The sequence below is a fragment of the Ascaphus truei genome, chromosome 4 (genome assembly GCF_040206685.1).
Source record: "Ascaphus truei isolate aAscTru1 chromosome 4, aAscTru1.hap1, whole genome shotgun sequence".
Taxonomy (NCBI): Eukaryota; Metazoa; Chordata; class Amphibia; order Anura; family Ascaphidae; genus Ascaphus; species Ascaphus truei.
In genome coordinates, this window is record NC_134486.1 from 396398619 (window position 1) to 396414976 (window position 16358).

General features: G+C 43.7%; 1 protein-coding gene across 2 annotated transcripts in view; it reads right to left on the bottom strand.

The window, feature by feature from the left end:
- Positions 1–16358, bottom strand: part of GATA4 (GATA binding protein 4) — a 59515-nt gene that overhangs the window by 26249 nt on the left and 16908 nt on the right. The window contains exon 3 of one of the 2 annotated variants that reach the window (XM_075598606.1): positions 15403–15435. The exons of the other annotated variant lie outside the window; for it this stretch is intronic. Within the exon in view, the coding sequence (XP_075454721.1) occupies positions 15403–15435 (33 nt within the window). The remainder of the gene's footprint in view (positions 1–15402; positions 15436–16358) is intronic. 2 annotated transcript variants of the gene reach the window in all.

A 16358-nucleotide genomic window follows, 5' to 3' on the forward strand; every position in this document is an offset into this window, starting at 1 on the left:
TCCGGGGTGCCAGAGGTCGGAGGGTAATGTCCAAGTGCCAGAGTTCAGGGGTTGGAGAGAGCAGCGTAGTGATGTCCGAAAGTCAGGCTTCAAGGGCAGGAGAAGGCAGCGTAGTCAAAGTCCAAAGCAGAGTTCAAGTTTAAGTCAAAGGAATCCAAACAAGGGCAGGGAAAGGAACCAGGGCTGAAACAGACAAGGGAGCTGGGCATAGACACTGCACACACAGGAGCTACAGGAAAGCTATGCAGAGCAATGACTGAGAGGACAGAGTGGGGTTATATGGGAAGAAGGGCCAATAGGGATGAAGGGAGGAGCATAGGTTTGAGTGGGTACTTGCAGGGATAGGTCAGTGAGAGCAGGGGAGGAAACAGGGAGGTAATCAAGAGTTATAGCTTGCAACCGACGGGGGGCGGAGCCAGAGCGTTGGGGCGGCAAGTAAGTAGAGCGGGTGCGTGCGCCCTCAGTAACCCTGCTATGCGCGCGTACACCCGAGCGTGGGGGAAGACCAGCAGAGGAGGCGTACGGGACAGGAGACAGAGGGAACGGAAGAACCAGGTAGGGAATGGCCAGAGATGACAGAGGCACGCCGGGGAGCGTGTGACCCATGATAGGGAACCCGCGATCTTGAACGCGCACGCTTGGTGAGGGGACCGCGCACGCTTGGTGAGGGGACCGCACACGTGCACAGAGTGTGAGCCAGGGCGTGTGGACTGTGCCGTGGAGGAATGGCTCAGGGGGGGAGGTAGAGATTGGGGACATAGTGGAGTGGAGGAACTAGGCACTTTGGAACCTGGGGTGACGGGGACACGCTGGGAACCGCGAGTCCCCCGATCCGTTACACTGTGGAACTCTTGGGGACTCTGTGTGAGACACACATTTCTCTGGACACGGTGATGGGTGGCACTTCAGGAGAGTAATCCCTGCAAGTTATATAGTGTTTGCGTGTGTGTGTATGTATATATATATATATATAATATATATATTTACCTCCAGTTCTTAAAGGAGAATGTGTCATATATCATTAATAGTGTGTCAGTAAAGGTTTGTTATTTTGCATTGTGTGAAGGATTATTATTGTGTCCTGTGAGGGGGTGCTTCTACACTGCTAGGATCCCTCACAGGTGGAGGCGCTGCACCAGAGTAAGTATACACCCCAGTCTCTCCGTGGCAGAGGTTCAGGCTCTTGTAGCCAACAGGTATAAGCGCAGCAGTAGGTAGTTTCCAGTTTGATATGGAAACAGGGCTATATATATATATATATATATATATATATATATATATATATATATATTATATATATATACACACACACACACACACACACACACACACACACGCGCGCGTGTGTGTGTGTGTGTGTGTGTGTGTGTGTATACATATATTCAGGGGTGGACAAATATTTTTTAACTTGGGAGCCAACATGAATTTTTAGGATCCAGAATTTGAAGTGGAGAACAGGCGGAAACGAGTACCCTCCCCTATCCCCCACCAGCTGTGGCTGTGAGTACACGCATATACCACTCAGATGTGAGTATTCCTATATATTTTTCCTGTACGTCTTTTTCCTATTTTTATCCTTTATTATAGGCTGAAGCAGTAAAATTCCGGGCATTATTGAAAACCCTGCTCTCTGATTGGTTAAAATTCCAGGCATTATCCAATCAGTAATGCCCGGAATTTAAGCAGCAGAATGTGTAGTTTTCAACATGTTTATTTCCAGCCAATCAGCTTTCAGAACAGCTGAAACAGGGCAGGGGATTCGTCTGATTGAAGTAACAGCTCTGAGACAGGGCAGGGGATTGGTCAGGACGTATCAGCCACGGGTTGACTCCTCCCCCTCCAGAGCTGACTGAGATTTTCTGAGCAGATTCAGTTGAATTGGAGGAGGGAGAGAGACTGCAAAGAAGTAAGTGGCTGTCTGCAGTTTCTTTGTGGCTGCAGTTTGTGTGTGCTGTGCTGTTGTATATCTGTGTAGAGGTGCTGTGTGTGTGTGTGTGTGTGTCAGTGTCAGTAGCAGTGTTTATGGGTGTTGCAGCAGCAGCAGCAGTGTGTGTGTGTGTGTGTGTGTGTGTGTGTGTGTATAGGTGCTGTGTTGTGTGTAGAGGTGCAGTGTTGTGGGGTGTGTGTAGAGGTGCTGTGTTGTGGGGGGAAGTGCAAAGTTTAGTAAGTGGCTGCATTTTTTATTGTGGCTGTAGTGTGTGTGTGTGTGTGTGTTGTTGTGCTGTTGTATGTGTAGCAGTAGTGTGTGTGTGTATAGAGCTTGTGTGTGTGTGTGTGTGTGTGTATGCAAGTATGCAAGTGTCAGTGTCAGCAGCAGTGTTTATGGGTGTAGCATGTGTGTGTAGAGCTGCTGTGTTGTGTGTGTGTGTGTGTGTGTGTGTGTGTGTGTGTGTGTAGAGCTGCTGTGTTGTGTGTGTGTGTAGAGCTGCTGTGTGTGTGTGTGTGTGTGTGGAGGTGTTGTGTGTGTGTGTGTGTGTGTGTGTGTGTGTGTGTGTAGAGCTGCTGTGCTGTGTGTGTGTGTGTGTGTGTGTGTGTGTGTGTGTGTGTGTGTGTGTGTGTGTGTGTGTAGAGCTGCTGTTGTGTGTCTGTGTGTGTGTGTGTGTATGCAAGTGTCAGTGTCAGCAGCAGTGTTTATGGGTGTAGCATGTGTGTGTAGAGCTGCTGTGTTGTGTGTGTGTGTGTGTGTGTGTGTGTGTGTGTGTGTGTGTGTGTGTGTAGAGCTGCTGTGTTTTGTGTGTGTGTGTGTGTGTGTAAGTAGAGCTGCTGTGTGTGTGTGTGGAGCTGCTGTGTTGTGTGTGTGTGTGTGTGTGTGTGTGTGTGTGTATGTGTGTGTGTGTAGAGCTGCTGTGCTGTGTGTGGGTGTGTGTGTATAGAGCTGCTGTGTTGTGTGTGTGTGTGTGTGTGTGTGTGTGTGTGTGTGTGTGTGTGTGTGTGTAGAGCTGCTGTTGTGTGTTTGTGTGTGTGTGTGTGTGTGTGTAGAGCTGCTGTGTTGTGTGTGTAGAGCTGCTGTGTGCGTGTGTAGAGCTGCTGTGTGCGTGTGTAGAGCTGCTGTGTGCGTGTGTAGAGCTGCTGTGTGTGTGTGTGTATAGCTGCTGTGTTGTGTGTGTAGAGCTGCTGTGTTGTGTGTGTAGAGCTGCTGTGTTGTGTGTGTGTGTGTGTAGAGCTGCTGTGTGTGTGTGTAGAGCTGCTGTGTTATGTGTGTGTAGAGCTGCTGTGTGTATGTGTAGAGCTGCTGTGTGTATGTGTAGAGCTGCTGTGTTGTGTGTGTAGAGTTGTTGTGTTGTGTGTGTAGAGCTGCTGTGTTGTGTGTGTAGAGCTGCTGTGGTATGTGTGTGTGTAGAGCTGCTGTGTTTGTGTGTGTGTGTGTGTGTGTGTGTGTAGATGTGCTGTGTTGTGTGTCTAGAGCTCCAGTGTGTGTGTGTGTAGCAGCAGCAGTGTGTGTGTGTGTGTGTACACAGAGGGGGCGGCAGTGTGTGGATATAGGTATCTGCAGTGTAAGTGTATATAGAGGTGGTTTCATCTATTTACCATTTTATTTTAATAAAAAAATCTATTTAACTATACAAAAGTGTCTATTATTTATTAAATAAGACTACATTAAGCCTATAATAGTAATAATCCCTCAGAACAGGGCATTACTGGCCAATAATGCCCTGTCTTCGCCTCGGGCCTTCAACTCTTCCAGCCAGGGCATTATTGGCCAGTAATACCCTGTTTTTCGGGGATTATTACTTCAATATTAAATGCTGAGTGCATTATAATTAATAATCACTGTAAATTAATGTTTACCTGCCAGGTAAAATCTGTGTTTTTAATATATCCAGAAAGGAGCCAACATTATGGTTTGTACAGTATTGTCCTATGTAAATAATACATTCCAATATATATGTATATCTACATGTAGAACGAGAGAAATGGATATATTTCTCTTGTGCATATCTATGCACGCACTATGTGACTGGAGTCTACCAATATCTGCTGTATCTGCGTGTGCATACACTGCATATCTTTATCAATATAATGACAATGGGATCTGACTACGAGCTTGTAATAGCTGCTGTATTTTAGTGTGAATTCTAAGGCTGCGCTTATAGTGCCGACGTCGCGGCAAAACAAATGTATTGCGCCGTCGCGTCCGCTGGAAGTCAAGTCAATTTGATTTTTCCAGTGACTGCAGCGTGATGTCGAGTCGCTGGCGACAGCGACGTCACTATAAGCGCAGCCTAACAAAGCAGGTTATACCTTGCTGCAGCTGTGTGGGAAGAAGGGGCGTGGTTGCCAAAGCTGAATGGCTGATCCCTGGGTGATGTCATGGGGTTCTTGGACTTGTCATTCATCTATCTGTAAATACTATACTATTGGAACAGGGGCAGTACTCCAACTTCCAGAAGCCCCTGCTGAGAAGTGAGATCTCAGGACAAGCAGTAGCCTGAAACACAGGTGTCAGGATGGGCATTTTAGGCGCCCAATATGTTCTCATCCTTGCCTATATTTATACATAATTGAAAAGAAGGCGGGCACTCCCAGGACTTATCCAATAAGGGGAAAAAAATGTAATCACACAAAAATATCGATGTTTCGGCTATAACAGTCGTGTGTCCAAAACGTAGATTTTTGGTGATTACAACTTTTTCACTATTTTCATAAGTCCTGGCAGCGCCTGCCTTCTTTTTTTTAATTATACAATTTTATGCAGGAATGCCGACATTCCTATTTTGTTTATTTTTTTATAAATATATACTGTATATATAGTTAATGAATGAATGAATTAATTGTCTAAATAAACTCGGCGTGAAATATTTGAATCCCCTTCAACCCCACTGTTAAAAAATAATGAATGGTAATATTTTCAAAATATTGCACTTGTATTATTTCTCCCAGCACCGCCTGTCCTGTCCACAAGGAAACCTTGCAAAGAATCCTTGGCATTTCTCTGCCGAGACACATTTCTGGAAAACAGTCAAGAGATAAGCGCCTTTCCCAATTCTGAGCAATGAAGTTCTTTTTACGAGGTGCGTGTGTCTTTGCTGGCGCCCGGTTTGGAGAGCCTGCTAATAGCCTGCAACATCCATGAAGAGCATGGACTTACTGCCTTGTACTACAATCAGATTGACAAGAGGTCTGGGCCGGTACATGTTTAGAAGCAGATTTATTATATAAAGTCACCAAAAAAAGAGAGCCATGAATCCTTGGCAGAAACTAAACATTGGGTCTATATCTTAGTTTTTTTGTTACTCAATGGCATAAATATTCTATAAAGCAGCTATTAGTCTATGTAACATAGGCGATATGTTATAGACCCATCCGGGAGCTAATGTTAATGGTGCTGCCCCCCCCACATGTGACCAAATTGAATCAATGACTGTGCTATGCCTAGGACCAATCTCCATGCTATTTAACACCCCTAACATGCCACACCCTCAATCCTTAATGGAATCAGCTGTGCGGCTGGACCATACTCCATCCCGAGGCATAGTCATCCCACAATGAGCAGCCACTTTACCTTGTGTTTCAGTATTGCCCCTTATTCCCTCTAGTTGGTACGTTCTCAGGAGCAGGGCCCTCACTACCTCTCTGTATGTTTGTGCTTGTCTGTCCTTATTTACTATGCAACTCTGATGTACTCTCAGTGTACCACGCTGCAGAACATGTCGGCGCTTTACAAAGAAACAACAATAATAATAATATGACTGCAGGCATCTATGGAACACATATACAGCTCCGTTAAATCAGGGCAAATAACGTGATGTTGCCGAAAAAGGTCACAGAGATATGTGGTGAGTTGGTGCATCACAAATTAAGCTCAGCAGTAGTATAAGTCCATTCAAATGAATCCACACTTCAGAACCACTGTATAATAAACAGGGATGTTCATCCCAGGGGAAGGAGACCTAGTGGTGCCCACATAGCTGCCACATCCAAGGGTCCCTTAGAGACATGAATCCCCCCATGGGATATAATCCATGAGTAATCCCACACAGTTTTGATAGGTAATAATGAAAGGGCTATTGCCCTATACCTGACTGTGGAAGTTGCAATGAGATGAATTCTTCAGCGTGCAGTGCTCAGGAACGTAGAGCAGCAGATGCGAGAGAACAGAGCACAGCTACCCGCATCCGGAATGCATGTAATGAAAATGGGGCAACTCCAAGTACATTAAAAATAAATATTTATTAGATCAGCTTACAATGGGGTAGGACAACGCACCTGGTCCTACCCCATTGTAAGCTGATCTAATAAATATTTATTTTTAATGTACTTGGAGTTGCCCCATTTTCATTACATGCATTCTGGATGCAGATATCTGTGCTCCGTTCTCTCGCATCTGCTAAAAAGGTCACAGGCATCCTTTCCCCTGAGTTTAAAGCATATCCACAAAGCTAATTGTATGCAAAAGCCCCCTCCCCCCACACAGCACCGCAGCCACCCGTTTCCGCAGCGCACCTCCGCCGGCGGAACAGGAGGGGGGGGGACGCGCTGTGCATGGGGGGGCGCATTAATGTGAAGGGGGGGAAACGCAGGAGAAAAGAGTGGGGGGGAGAGAGGGGAAGTGGGACACAGAGAGGGGAATGGGGACAGAGACACAAAGAGGGGGGAGCGGAGAGAGTGGGGGGAGCGGAGAGGGGGGGAAGCGGAGAAAAAGGGGGGAGCGGAGAAAAAGAGGGGAGCGGAGAGAGAGGGGGGAGCGGAGAAAGAGACAGGGGAAGCGGAGAGAGGGAGGAGCGGAGAAAGAGACGGGGAGTGGCGAGAGAGGGGGGAGCGGAGAGAGGGGGGAGTAGAGAAAGAGGGGGGAGCCGAGAAAGAGACGGGGAGCGGAGAGAGGGGGGTATACATATTATCTTTAACTGTGCATGCAATGTCTTGTATATAATGTATAACCCTGCGCACTTAATGTAACTATGTATTTGTCATGATAACTCTATGCCCAGGACATACATGAAAACAAGAGGTAACTCTCAATGGTAAAACATTTTTACAAATAAATAAATACATCTTACATGTGTGTTTGTTACAACTGCCATTTTTACTGTATTATAACTTCTTCATGGTGAAACAAGTTGGAGTTATAGCACTGCAGGGATGGGAGAATTTCAGGTGCCTAAAATCTACCCCCTGGCGCCTGAGTTACAGCGTGCACGATCCTGCTTCAGTAATGCAGTTCCGGATGAGGAGCGCCGTGACCGTCCGCGGTGCTGACTGACAGGTTATGGCTGTGATTATACCAGAAATCGCCCGTGGTGTCTCCTGTAGAGACACCGTGCAGCACAAAAAACAGTGTTATACATCCCTGAAAACTAGTGTTGGGCCGGGTCCTCAATTATAAAAAAAAACGGGTAACGGGTACCCGGCTCAGTGAAAGTGGGTTCTATTAAGGCTCTGCCAGGGTTTTGGTTTATAGCGGCAGAGAAAAGTAATATCAACATCCCACATCACAAGGAAGTGAGGCCCCTCCAATGAGGCTGGGCTGCCCTTAGCAACGCAGAGAAACACTTCCATCAGTGACACGAAGCCCGCACCTTAGGCTGCGCTTATAGTGCCGGCGATGGCGACAGCGACATCGCGTCAAAAAAAATGCGACCGCTAGAAGTCATCTCAATTTGATTTTTCCAGCGACCGCAGCCTGACGTCACGTCATCGGCACTATAGTCGCAGCCTGACGTCGCCGGCACTATAAGCGCAGCCTAACATCGCCGGCACTACAAGCGCAGCCTGACGTCGCGCCACCGGCACTATAAGCGCAGCCTGACATCGCGTCGCCGGCACTATAAGCGCAGCCTGACGTTGCGTCGCCAGCACTATAAGCGCAGCACACGGCATGTCCCAAAGCCATATATATATATATATATATAAGATGTCTACAATTTTGCTATGTCATCGATTTCTAAGAGGCCGCTTCCTCTTTTACCTGAATATAAGGAGATATAACTTTGTGTGCAGGTTTTCCAGGGCCTGAGAAGTACCACATGTAGATGCACTCTTGTTTGTTTCTTTCTTTAGTCTCTCGTGGCGTAGGAATTTGACCCACCAAAACCATATTGTGTCTGGTTTCTTCCTGCGACCTTCACACCCCCCCCCTTGCTTTAAACATTCCTTTAGTTACAATCTGTATCTCTGTTGTGTCCCACGCAGGGGTTTTATGAAAGCCTTTTGGTTGCAAAATAGTTTGTAATTTTTTTCCTCCCTTTTTAAATAAATCTGGTGCGTTTTTTTTTTTAATCAGTTTTGCTGCCGGGATCAATAGATCCTATAATGTCAAATCCTGGTCAAAAAAACAGAAAGCAGAGCAAATATGTCCTTTATAATACTGTTAGCTGAAAGTACCCAGGAATTGTAAGAAACCAAAAAATACTGAGGTTTATAAATGGCTAAAAAAAAATGTTTTAGTTTCTTAATGAGAAAAAAAGCATGTGGTTTTATTCTAATGCTGTTGGATAAACTATAATTTGGGGGGGTTTCCATCAGGCGCAAAAACATTCACATTTTTCCAGTTCCAGCTCTGGAGCATCCAACATAAAGTTGAACATTGTGCAAAACAGGGATTTTCTAAATTCCGTCCAGCTACAGCACTTACAATCCTGCCGACTGTGGTTAAAATCAGTGCAGGTTTGAAGGTTTCAGGCCGCCATCTTGATTCAAAATGGCACCCAAGTGTATCCAAACATAAACAAAAAAAAAACTGCTCCTTGATCTCAGGAACCATCATGCAAAATGTGGTTACGATATCTTAATAGGTGTCCCAATGCCTAGCAGACAGACAGACCAAAATATATAGTAGATTCATGATAAGCTGATGTTGCAAAGGATATTCTTAACACTGCAGACCGAGACTTCTGAGATTACTGATAATAGGGAGTTACCTCTTAAAAAGGACAAATAAAAAAGTAACACCAGGTATTCATATAGTATGGGCATTTTTATGATGAAAAGTACCTTCTGCTTATCAAGTATAAAGGCACTTTTGGCCATATTACCTTTGCATCGCTTAGGAGCCAGGGATTTATTGTAGGTTGTGATGCCTTTTAGTGGACCAACATTTTTTTTGTCATAGATGAAATTTAGTGTTCAATGCTTTCAAAACCTCATAGGTTTCGACTTCAAAATACAGTTTGATATACTGGAGCAATGTATTTGCATTGCTTTATGTCGCAGTTTTGCAGCTAGAAGACTAAGATAATTAGATCCTCTCCGTGTATGAATTATAGGATATCATTGAACAGCATCAGGAATATGTGTATTGCGTGATGGACACGTTTGGTTTGCATCTTTACGCACAGCAACATAAAAACATTTTGTATACTGTGGTTTTGTTTCAATTTATAGGCAATTTGGTGCAGAATAGACAATGGTCAAGATTTACTAAGCAGTGCTAAATAGTAAGGCAGCAAAAAGGCTAAATGCTGGCCGCAGTTCTAACAGTTTTGTGTCAAATGTGTGTCACTAAACGGCCTAGGATTGCGGAAAATTGGCCTTGAAATGCATTGAGGTCCTGGGTACTATTGCTGCTGCCGAGTTTCAGTCTCACTTTGTATTTAAACCGATATGAACTCGAGACAGTAACTAGATATTTTGTAACCATTTCTATCTACTTTGCACTTGATTTTAAAAAAGAAGAAATAAATAACAAAAGCCTATTACCAAAGGGCAGGTTTGCAGGATATCCCTGCTTCAGCACAGGTGGCTCAATCAGTGGCTCAGTCAAAGACATATATAATGTATACCCTGCTCATTTATGTAACTGTATTTTTGTAAACATGTATTTGTCATCATAACTCTGTGCCCAGGACATACTTGAAAACGAGAGGTGACTCTCAATGTATTACTTCCTGGTAAAACATTTTATAAATAAAATAAATAAACGTTGCCTTTCCAATTGTAAAAGGCCTGTGTTTCCTGGCTGTTATTATGTGTGTGCAAACGTGTGATTTCCAGTGCCGATAGGAAGATTTAACCATGGCCCCTACATTGGAGGTTAGTGTTAGTGGGGAAGGTTTGGGGCCTCTCTCCCCCATACGCCAGATTGGAGAGTGCCACGTACCCCATAAATACAAGAAAAAGAAACGAGGGGACACCATATCATCGTGCGCATTACCCCTTCACTCTGGCATCAAAGGTGTTAAAAGACTCCACATATACCTAGAACCCAAGCTTTGCACAAACATTTGCCCTGCTTGTGTCCTTGTTGCAAGATAACAGATTACAATGAACTATTTCCCTTATCACTATGGATAGAGTGATGAATGTATGCACTAGCGTCAGCCCATTCATGTACAACTCCCCCTCGTTCCTGCAGTGAAGAGGGGATCTGCCCTCTCTGACAGTGACAGATCTGCCTTGGGTAAAAGTCTAATGCTTTTACTGCTGCCGTGTTTAACTAACGGGGCAGCGGAAGAGGCCGTTTCTTATGATGATCTTAGGCCCGTAATATAGTGAGCGCGCTTGCTGCGCCGTGCGCGGCACTTATAATTGGCTGGGGTTTGCCAGCCGTCCAATACTAGGGCCGCGCGCACGGCGGTGGGGAAGACTATATTACGGGCCTATGGCTGTGCTTATTGTGCCGGCGACGCGACATTGCGCCAAAACAAATGCATTGCTGCCGTCGCGTGCGCTTATAGTAAGCGCGGCTGACGGAGCAACGAATTGGGCGCGATCGCTGGAAGTCTCTATTTGATTTTCCAGCGACCGTCGCGTCGCCGTCACTATAACCGTAGCCTAAAGCAACAGTTCAAGATGACGGTTTTTTTGTAAATATTTTTTTCCCTTTTTAATATGTGCAATAATACAATCCACACAATGCTAAGTAATTCGCTGAATTGCTGATCAATCCATTCTCCTGTGATCAATCAGCGAAGATTTGACTTGGGGGGTGTGGGAAGGGGAAGGAGAGGGAGGGAGGGGTTTACTAAATGGCTGTCAGTGCAGCAGAAGAGGACCAAAGATGCCAAGTTCTGTGGGGAAGATCATATGACCAGGCAGTCACTAGATACAATTGGTGCACTGCTAGAGAGCGGGCAGGGCTCAAAAAGGGGTGTGCCAGAGCCTGTTTCAGAAGAGAAAGGGGATGTGACTTTGTAAAAGGTTGCTATAGAAATAAAAAATGCGTGTTACATTATAATACATTAAAAATGTAATTTAGAAAAAAAATTTAAGTCTTTTCTCATAGTACAGAACTGATTTATTAAAAAAAAGAAAACACGTAGGATTATGCTTTGTCTACAACTTTAAGAGGATACTACTTCTTTCCTCATTAGGGATGACTCCGGGAAAAGCCGCTAATGAACACAATACATCATGTATGTAATGTCATAGAAACCCCGGAATTTGATGGAGGATAAGGATCACGTGGCCCGCCCAGCCTGCTCACCGTACTATCTCCTGTAAAACTTCACACCATTTTACGTCCTTTGGATTCCTTTACTGCAGGGGATCTCAACTCCGGTCCTGAAGCCCACCCAACAGGTCAGTCTTCGACTGAGCCTCTGATTGAGCAACCTGTGCTGAAGCTGAGATATCCTCAAAGCCTGTGCTGTTGGGGGATCCTGAGGACTGTAGTTAAGAACCCCTGTCTTACTGCATTAGCCTCTACCACCCCTGCTGGGATGCTATTCCATGAATCCACCACCCTTCCACACATTAGGTTTCTAATGTTTGGCCCATGGTCCTCAAACGGGAGGGGTAACAGTGGTGGCATTAATTGCCTTTTGAAGTTGATGAACCTTGTTCTAATGTCAGTGTCAGCCGTGTCAGTTTATTTCCTTGATTTGTACTTGCTCTACAAATAATGTCTAAACCAGTGGTTTCCAACCATTTTTTGACTAAGGAATCCTAAGTGAAATTCTAGGAAACCCCAAACCTCTATAATAGTGTGTTTATGATCCGATGCATTGTAAGAAGTCCTGAACCTCTCTAATAGCGTGTCTGAGATCAGATGCATTGTAAGGAGCCCCAACCCTCTCTAATAGCGTGTCTGAGATCAGATGCATTTTAAGGAGCCCCAACCCTCTCTAATACTGTGTCTGAGATCAGATGCATTTTAAGGAGCCCCAACCCTCTCTAATAGCGTGTCTGAGATCAGATGCATTGTAAGAAACCCCAACCCTCTCTAATAGTGCGTCTGAGATCAGATGCATTGTAAGGAAGCTCCCACCCTCTATAAAAGTGTATCTGAGATCATATCCATTGTAAGGAACCCCAACCCTCTCTAATAGCACATCTGAGATCAGATGCATTGTAAGGAACCCCAACCCTATCTAATAGCGCGTCTGAGATCAGATGCATAGTAAATTCTTCTGTATTTCATACCATTTTCAAATGACTAGGAAATTGCAGGGAATCCTTACAGGAACCCTGGTTGAAAAACACTGGCCTAAGCTCTACTGGGCAGGGACTTTTGGGCTGACAACAAAGCTCTGTGTAAACTTTCAATGATATAAAAAAAATGCCACTTGTCCTTCTTGGGTGCGGAGACCTTGCCAGCTGCTGAGGAACACCCTACAGGCTCCACCAACGTAAAAAAAAAAAAAACACTAGTTGACACGAGCAATTCTAGATACTAGAAGTATTGGAAAAAAATAACCCTAGGCTTTCCAACTCAATTGGTTGAACTTTTTATCTTAAATTACATATATTATTAGATAGGCAAAGCTTCAGATAAGAGCGTCATTTGAAAGAGTTGAGTAGGATCACCCTGTGGACAGGTTCAAACTCCCACCTGCTCTGGACAGATCAATGCAAGTTTCTTGGCTTTGTCCTCTGAAGTTTTTGAAACGTTGCAGAAGTTGGGTGAACTTTGAGACTCCGGCGTTTATTCTGTGATTATAATTAACCCACAACGAGTTGCTATCGATCGGCCTGGAATGAATGTGACAGGGTTTGACTGAACCTCGGGCAAATAAATGTATGGGGGAATGCAGCCTTTTCTTACTGATTCTACAGAGAATGTGTGTAACCTCTTCCGTGCTGGGGCCTGGCGACTAAAGAAGGGCATTATTATTAATTGTTGCTGAATCAGGCCCAATGGCATTTTTATTTATAGAAAAGTGTGACTTGTTCTAAGCATCTAAAGTCAATGATAAGGATCCCGAGGTCCCTTATATACTGCCACTTACTGCCATTTGTGCTAAATTCTGGTGAAAATACTGTGCTCATTTGCATGTCATTACCCAGAATCCTTGGCTGCAGTGGAAGCATTGTCTGCTAAGAGATAATGGGGGAAAGCAGGGTGTCAAACCTGTCTGAGACGTGATGTTTTTATTTAGTGAAAAGTGTTGAAATTCAGGAAAAATTGGTTAAATTCTGAGCTTTTCATGAAAATGTAAGACAAAAACACAATAAATGATACAAAGCTAGCTCTCTACTTTACCATCCAATTGTTATGAATTGAGTAAAAGTGCTAATCACATTACAACCTTCCCTAAGATCCACAAAAGGCCAATTCACTTTTATTATGATGACTTTATGGCTTAACCATTGATAAACGATGCACTAAATGGATGGTATAGTCCATGGATCTCTTTCGATTTGGACTGAGCAGTTACTATCTCTCTTAACTGTTTATGTCATAACATGTGGGAAGCAGGCAGATTGTAACTCCAGAAGACAGCCCTCCAGATGACTATCTTACACGCTAATGTGATAAGTAATAACATACAGCAAATTATAGCAGTGGCCATTTTTGGTTAATGTACTAAGAATATATTTGTACTGTGTAAACACCTTGCACATTTGTACTAGAGAAGGAGCTCTCACAGTATTTCTGATCTGCCATGGGAGCTCATGAATCGGTATTGCTGATCTGCCATGGGAGCTCATGAATGGGTTTTGCTGATCTGCCATGGGAGCTCATGAATCGATATTGCTGATCTGCCATGGGAGCTCATGAATGGGTTTTGCTGATCTGCCATGGGAGCTCATGAATGGGTATAGCTGATCTGCCATGGGAGCTCATGAATCGGGATTGCGGATCTGCCGTGGAGCTCATGAATGGATATTGCTGATCTGCCATGGGAGCTCATGAATCAGGATTGCTGATCTGCCATGGGAGCTCATGAATCGGGATTGCTGATCGGCCATGGGAGCTCATGAATGGATATTGCTGATCTGCCATGGGAGCTCATGAATCGGGATTGCTGATCTGCCATGGGAGCTCATGAATCGGGATTGCTGATCTGCCATGGGAGCTCATGAATCGGGATTGCTGATCTGCCATGGGAGCTCATGAATCGGGATTGCTGATCTGCCATGGGAGCTCATGAATCGGGATTGCTGATCTGCCATGGGAGCTCATGACTCCAGTGAGCCGGAAAGAACTCCTGTACAGAAAAGAAGAAGATTTCCAGGCACTCCAGAGGTCTTAGTGAGATGTAAAATGCGTTTGTTAAAGGAATAATCCATGGGTATCCTACATGTGTTTTCATTTTAAATAAACCAGTTCGGTAGTATTAGATAACCTTTACAAAAAATGTTTTTTAATTCAACTCTTAATGCTATTTTTAATGAGTTTTAATAAACTGAACATCCTTTGATTCCTATATAAGGATTTAGCACTTCCCCAGCAGTGCAAGATCTTTGTAACACTTTCCTGTTTGTGATAGTTTGTTGCCAATATTCCCAGCAGTTTGAGCTGCAAAGTGTAACAATAGATAGTGTTAGCTTAGTAATATCAGGATACATTGTAGCTGCTGAGTTACACTGGCTGAAGGATTGATTGAAACGGAAAGGCAGCCATTTAGTGAACCCTGGGACGCAGGATCTTTGCTGATCGATCACGGGAGAACCAATCGATCGGCAGCGTGGGCAATTCGTTTTCAATAAAGTTAATCAAAAGTTGCATATATTAAAAAAAAAAAAAAAAAAAAAGAAAGATAGAAGAAAAAAAAAACTAAGTGCCACTCGGATTGCCTCTTTATATTAGGATGTGATTTATATATCACTAAGACCATGGGAGTGCATGAATATCTCTTCTTGTTTACTAAGAATATATTGCACATTTTTTGTGCATCAAAATGTTAACATGAAAAATACAAACCTTTTATCATTTGTGCATAGTATGTATACAGACTTCATACATACAATGCAAAACTTGTGTTCAATTATTTTTGACGCGTTGCATACCTGATTGATAGAATTAATTCAAACAGAATAATGTGTATTTTTAAAAAAAAAATCTATAAGTACTGTTAGTAACAATACATTATTACTGTGATATTATTTATCATAGCCATACTGTTAAATGAATACATTACGTTCCAATATATATTTTAGTTGATCCACAGCAACTTCCCTCTGCGCTAAAACTATTAATTGTCATATTAGGGTTAAAGCCAAGTTTAACTTGGCCCGTGATTTTGACGCACTTTCTCCGTATTTTTGGGCGCACAGAAACATTTTATTGTTAGTACATACCATAATCATCTGTACGCCAAGCGCAGTCCATTTCTGTGTGCCAAAAAAAGAAAGAAAAAATAAATCATTTTTGATGCTGTTGGCGCATATTGAGTAATCTGAGCTTAGCACACAGGTGCAAACAAGCACAAGTCAAGTTTCCTTTTCTGTGTGCCAATTTTGCACCATAATGTCAGGTTTTTTTTGTTGTGGATTTTTAGTACATAGGCCTCAAAGTGATTTAGTAATCATTCAAATAACTAGGTGAGCCAGGATGGAAAGATGGAACCAGAAGTTGGTATTGGAAGATGACTGTGACATGGTTTAGTCGAAGAAGGTAGACTGAAGCTAGGCAGTATAGAGGGTGAAAGCGCTACCCTGGGAAGAAATAGATAAGAATTAGCCTAGGAAGAGAGACACTGGAGTTACTCTGTGAAGGAGACAGGAGATACTTTGGGACATAGGGTTATATTCCATATGCGCTCGGACAAGTTACAGAAAGGGTTAATATTAGTCCATCACACATCGGAAAGTCCGCAGGTGAAGCACCGGGGAAGGTGGATGCTCTCTCTTCAAAAAGTGTTCCCCACCACTGCTTGTAGTACCAGAAAAACAGGAGAGGACACACACCATATCCAGATGCAATTCCTGCACCCGTTTGATCAAAATCAACTTCCCCTTGCATCATATGTGACCTTACTCTATGATAAATCGGTTGCCCTCTCTTGCTCTGGTTCTGGTTTTGCAGCTGGGAAACTGTAGTAAATAACCCTGTTTAATACATAAACCCAGCATTTCTCTGACAAACCTGGTGCTGTGTATTACCCAAATTTTTGCCACCCTAGATCTTTCGCGCTGGCTGTTTTGCAGTTCGTAGACTAGATCTTCATAAATACCACCCACAAGTATTTGTGGTTTTAAGTGGTTGAGTTTTTTTTTAAATTATGTACAAAATGCGGCTTCACTACAAATACTTT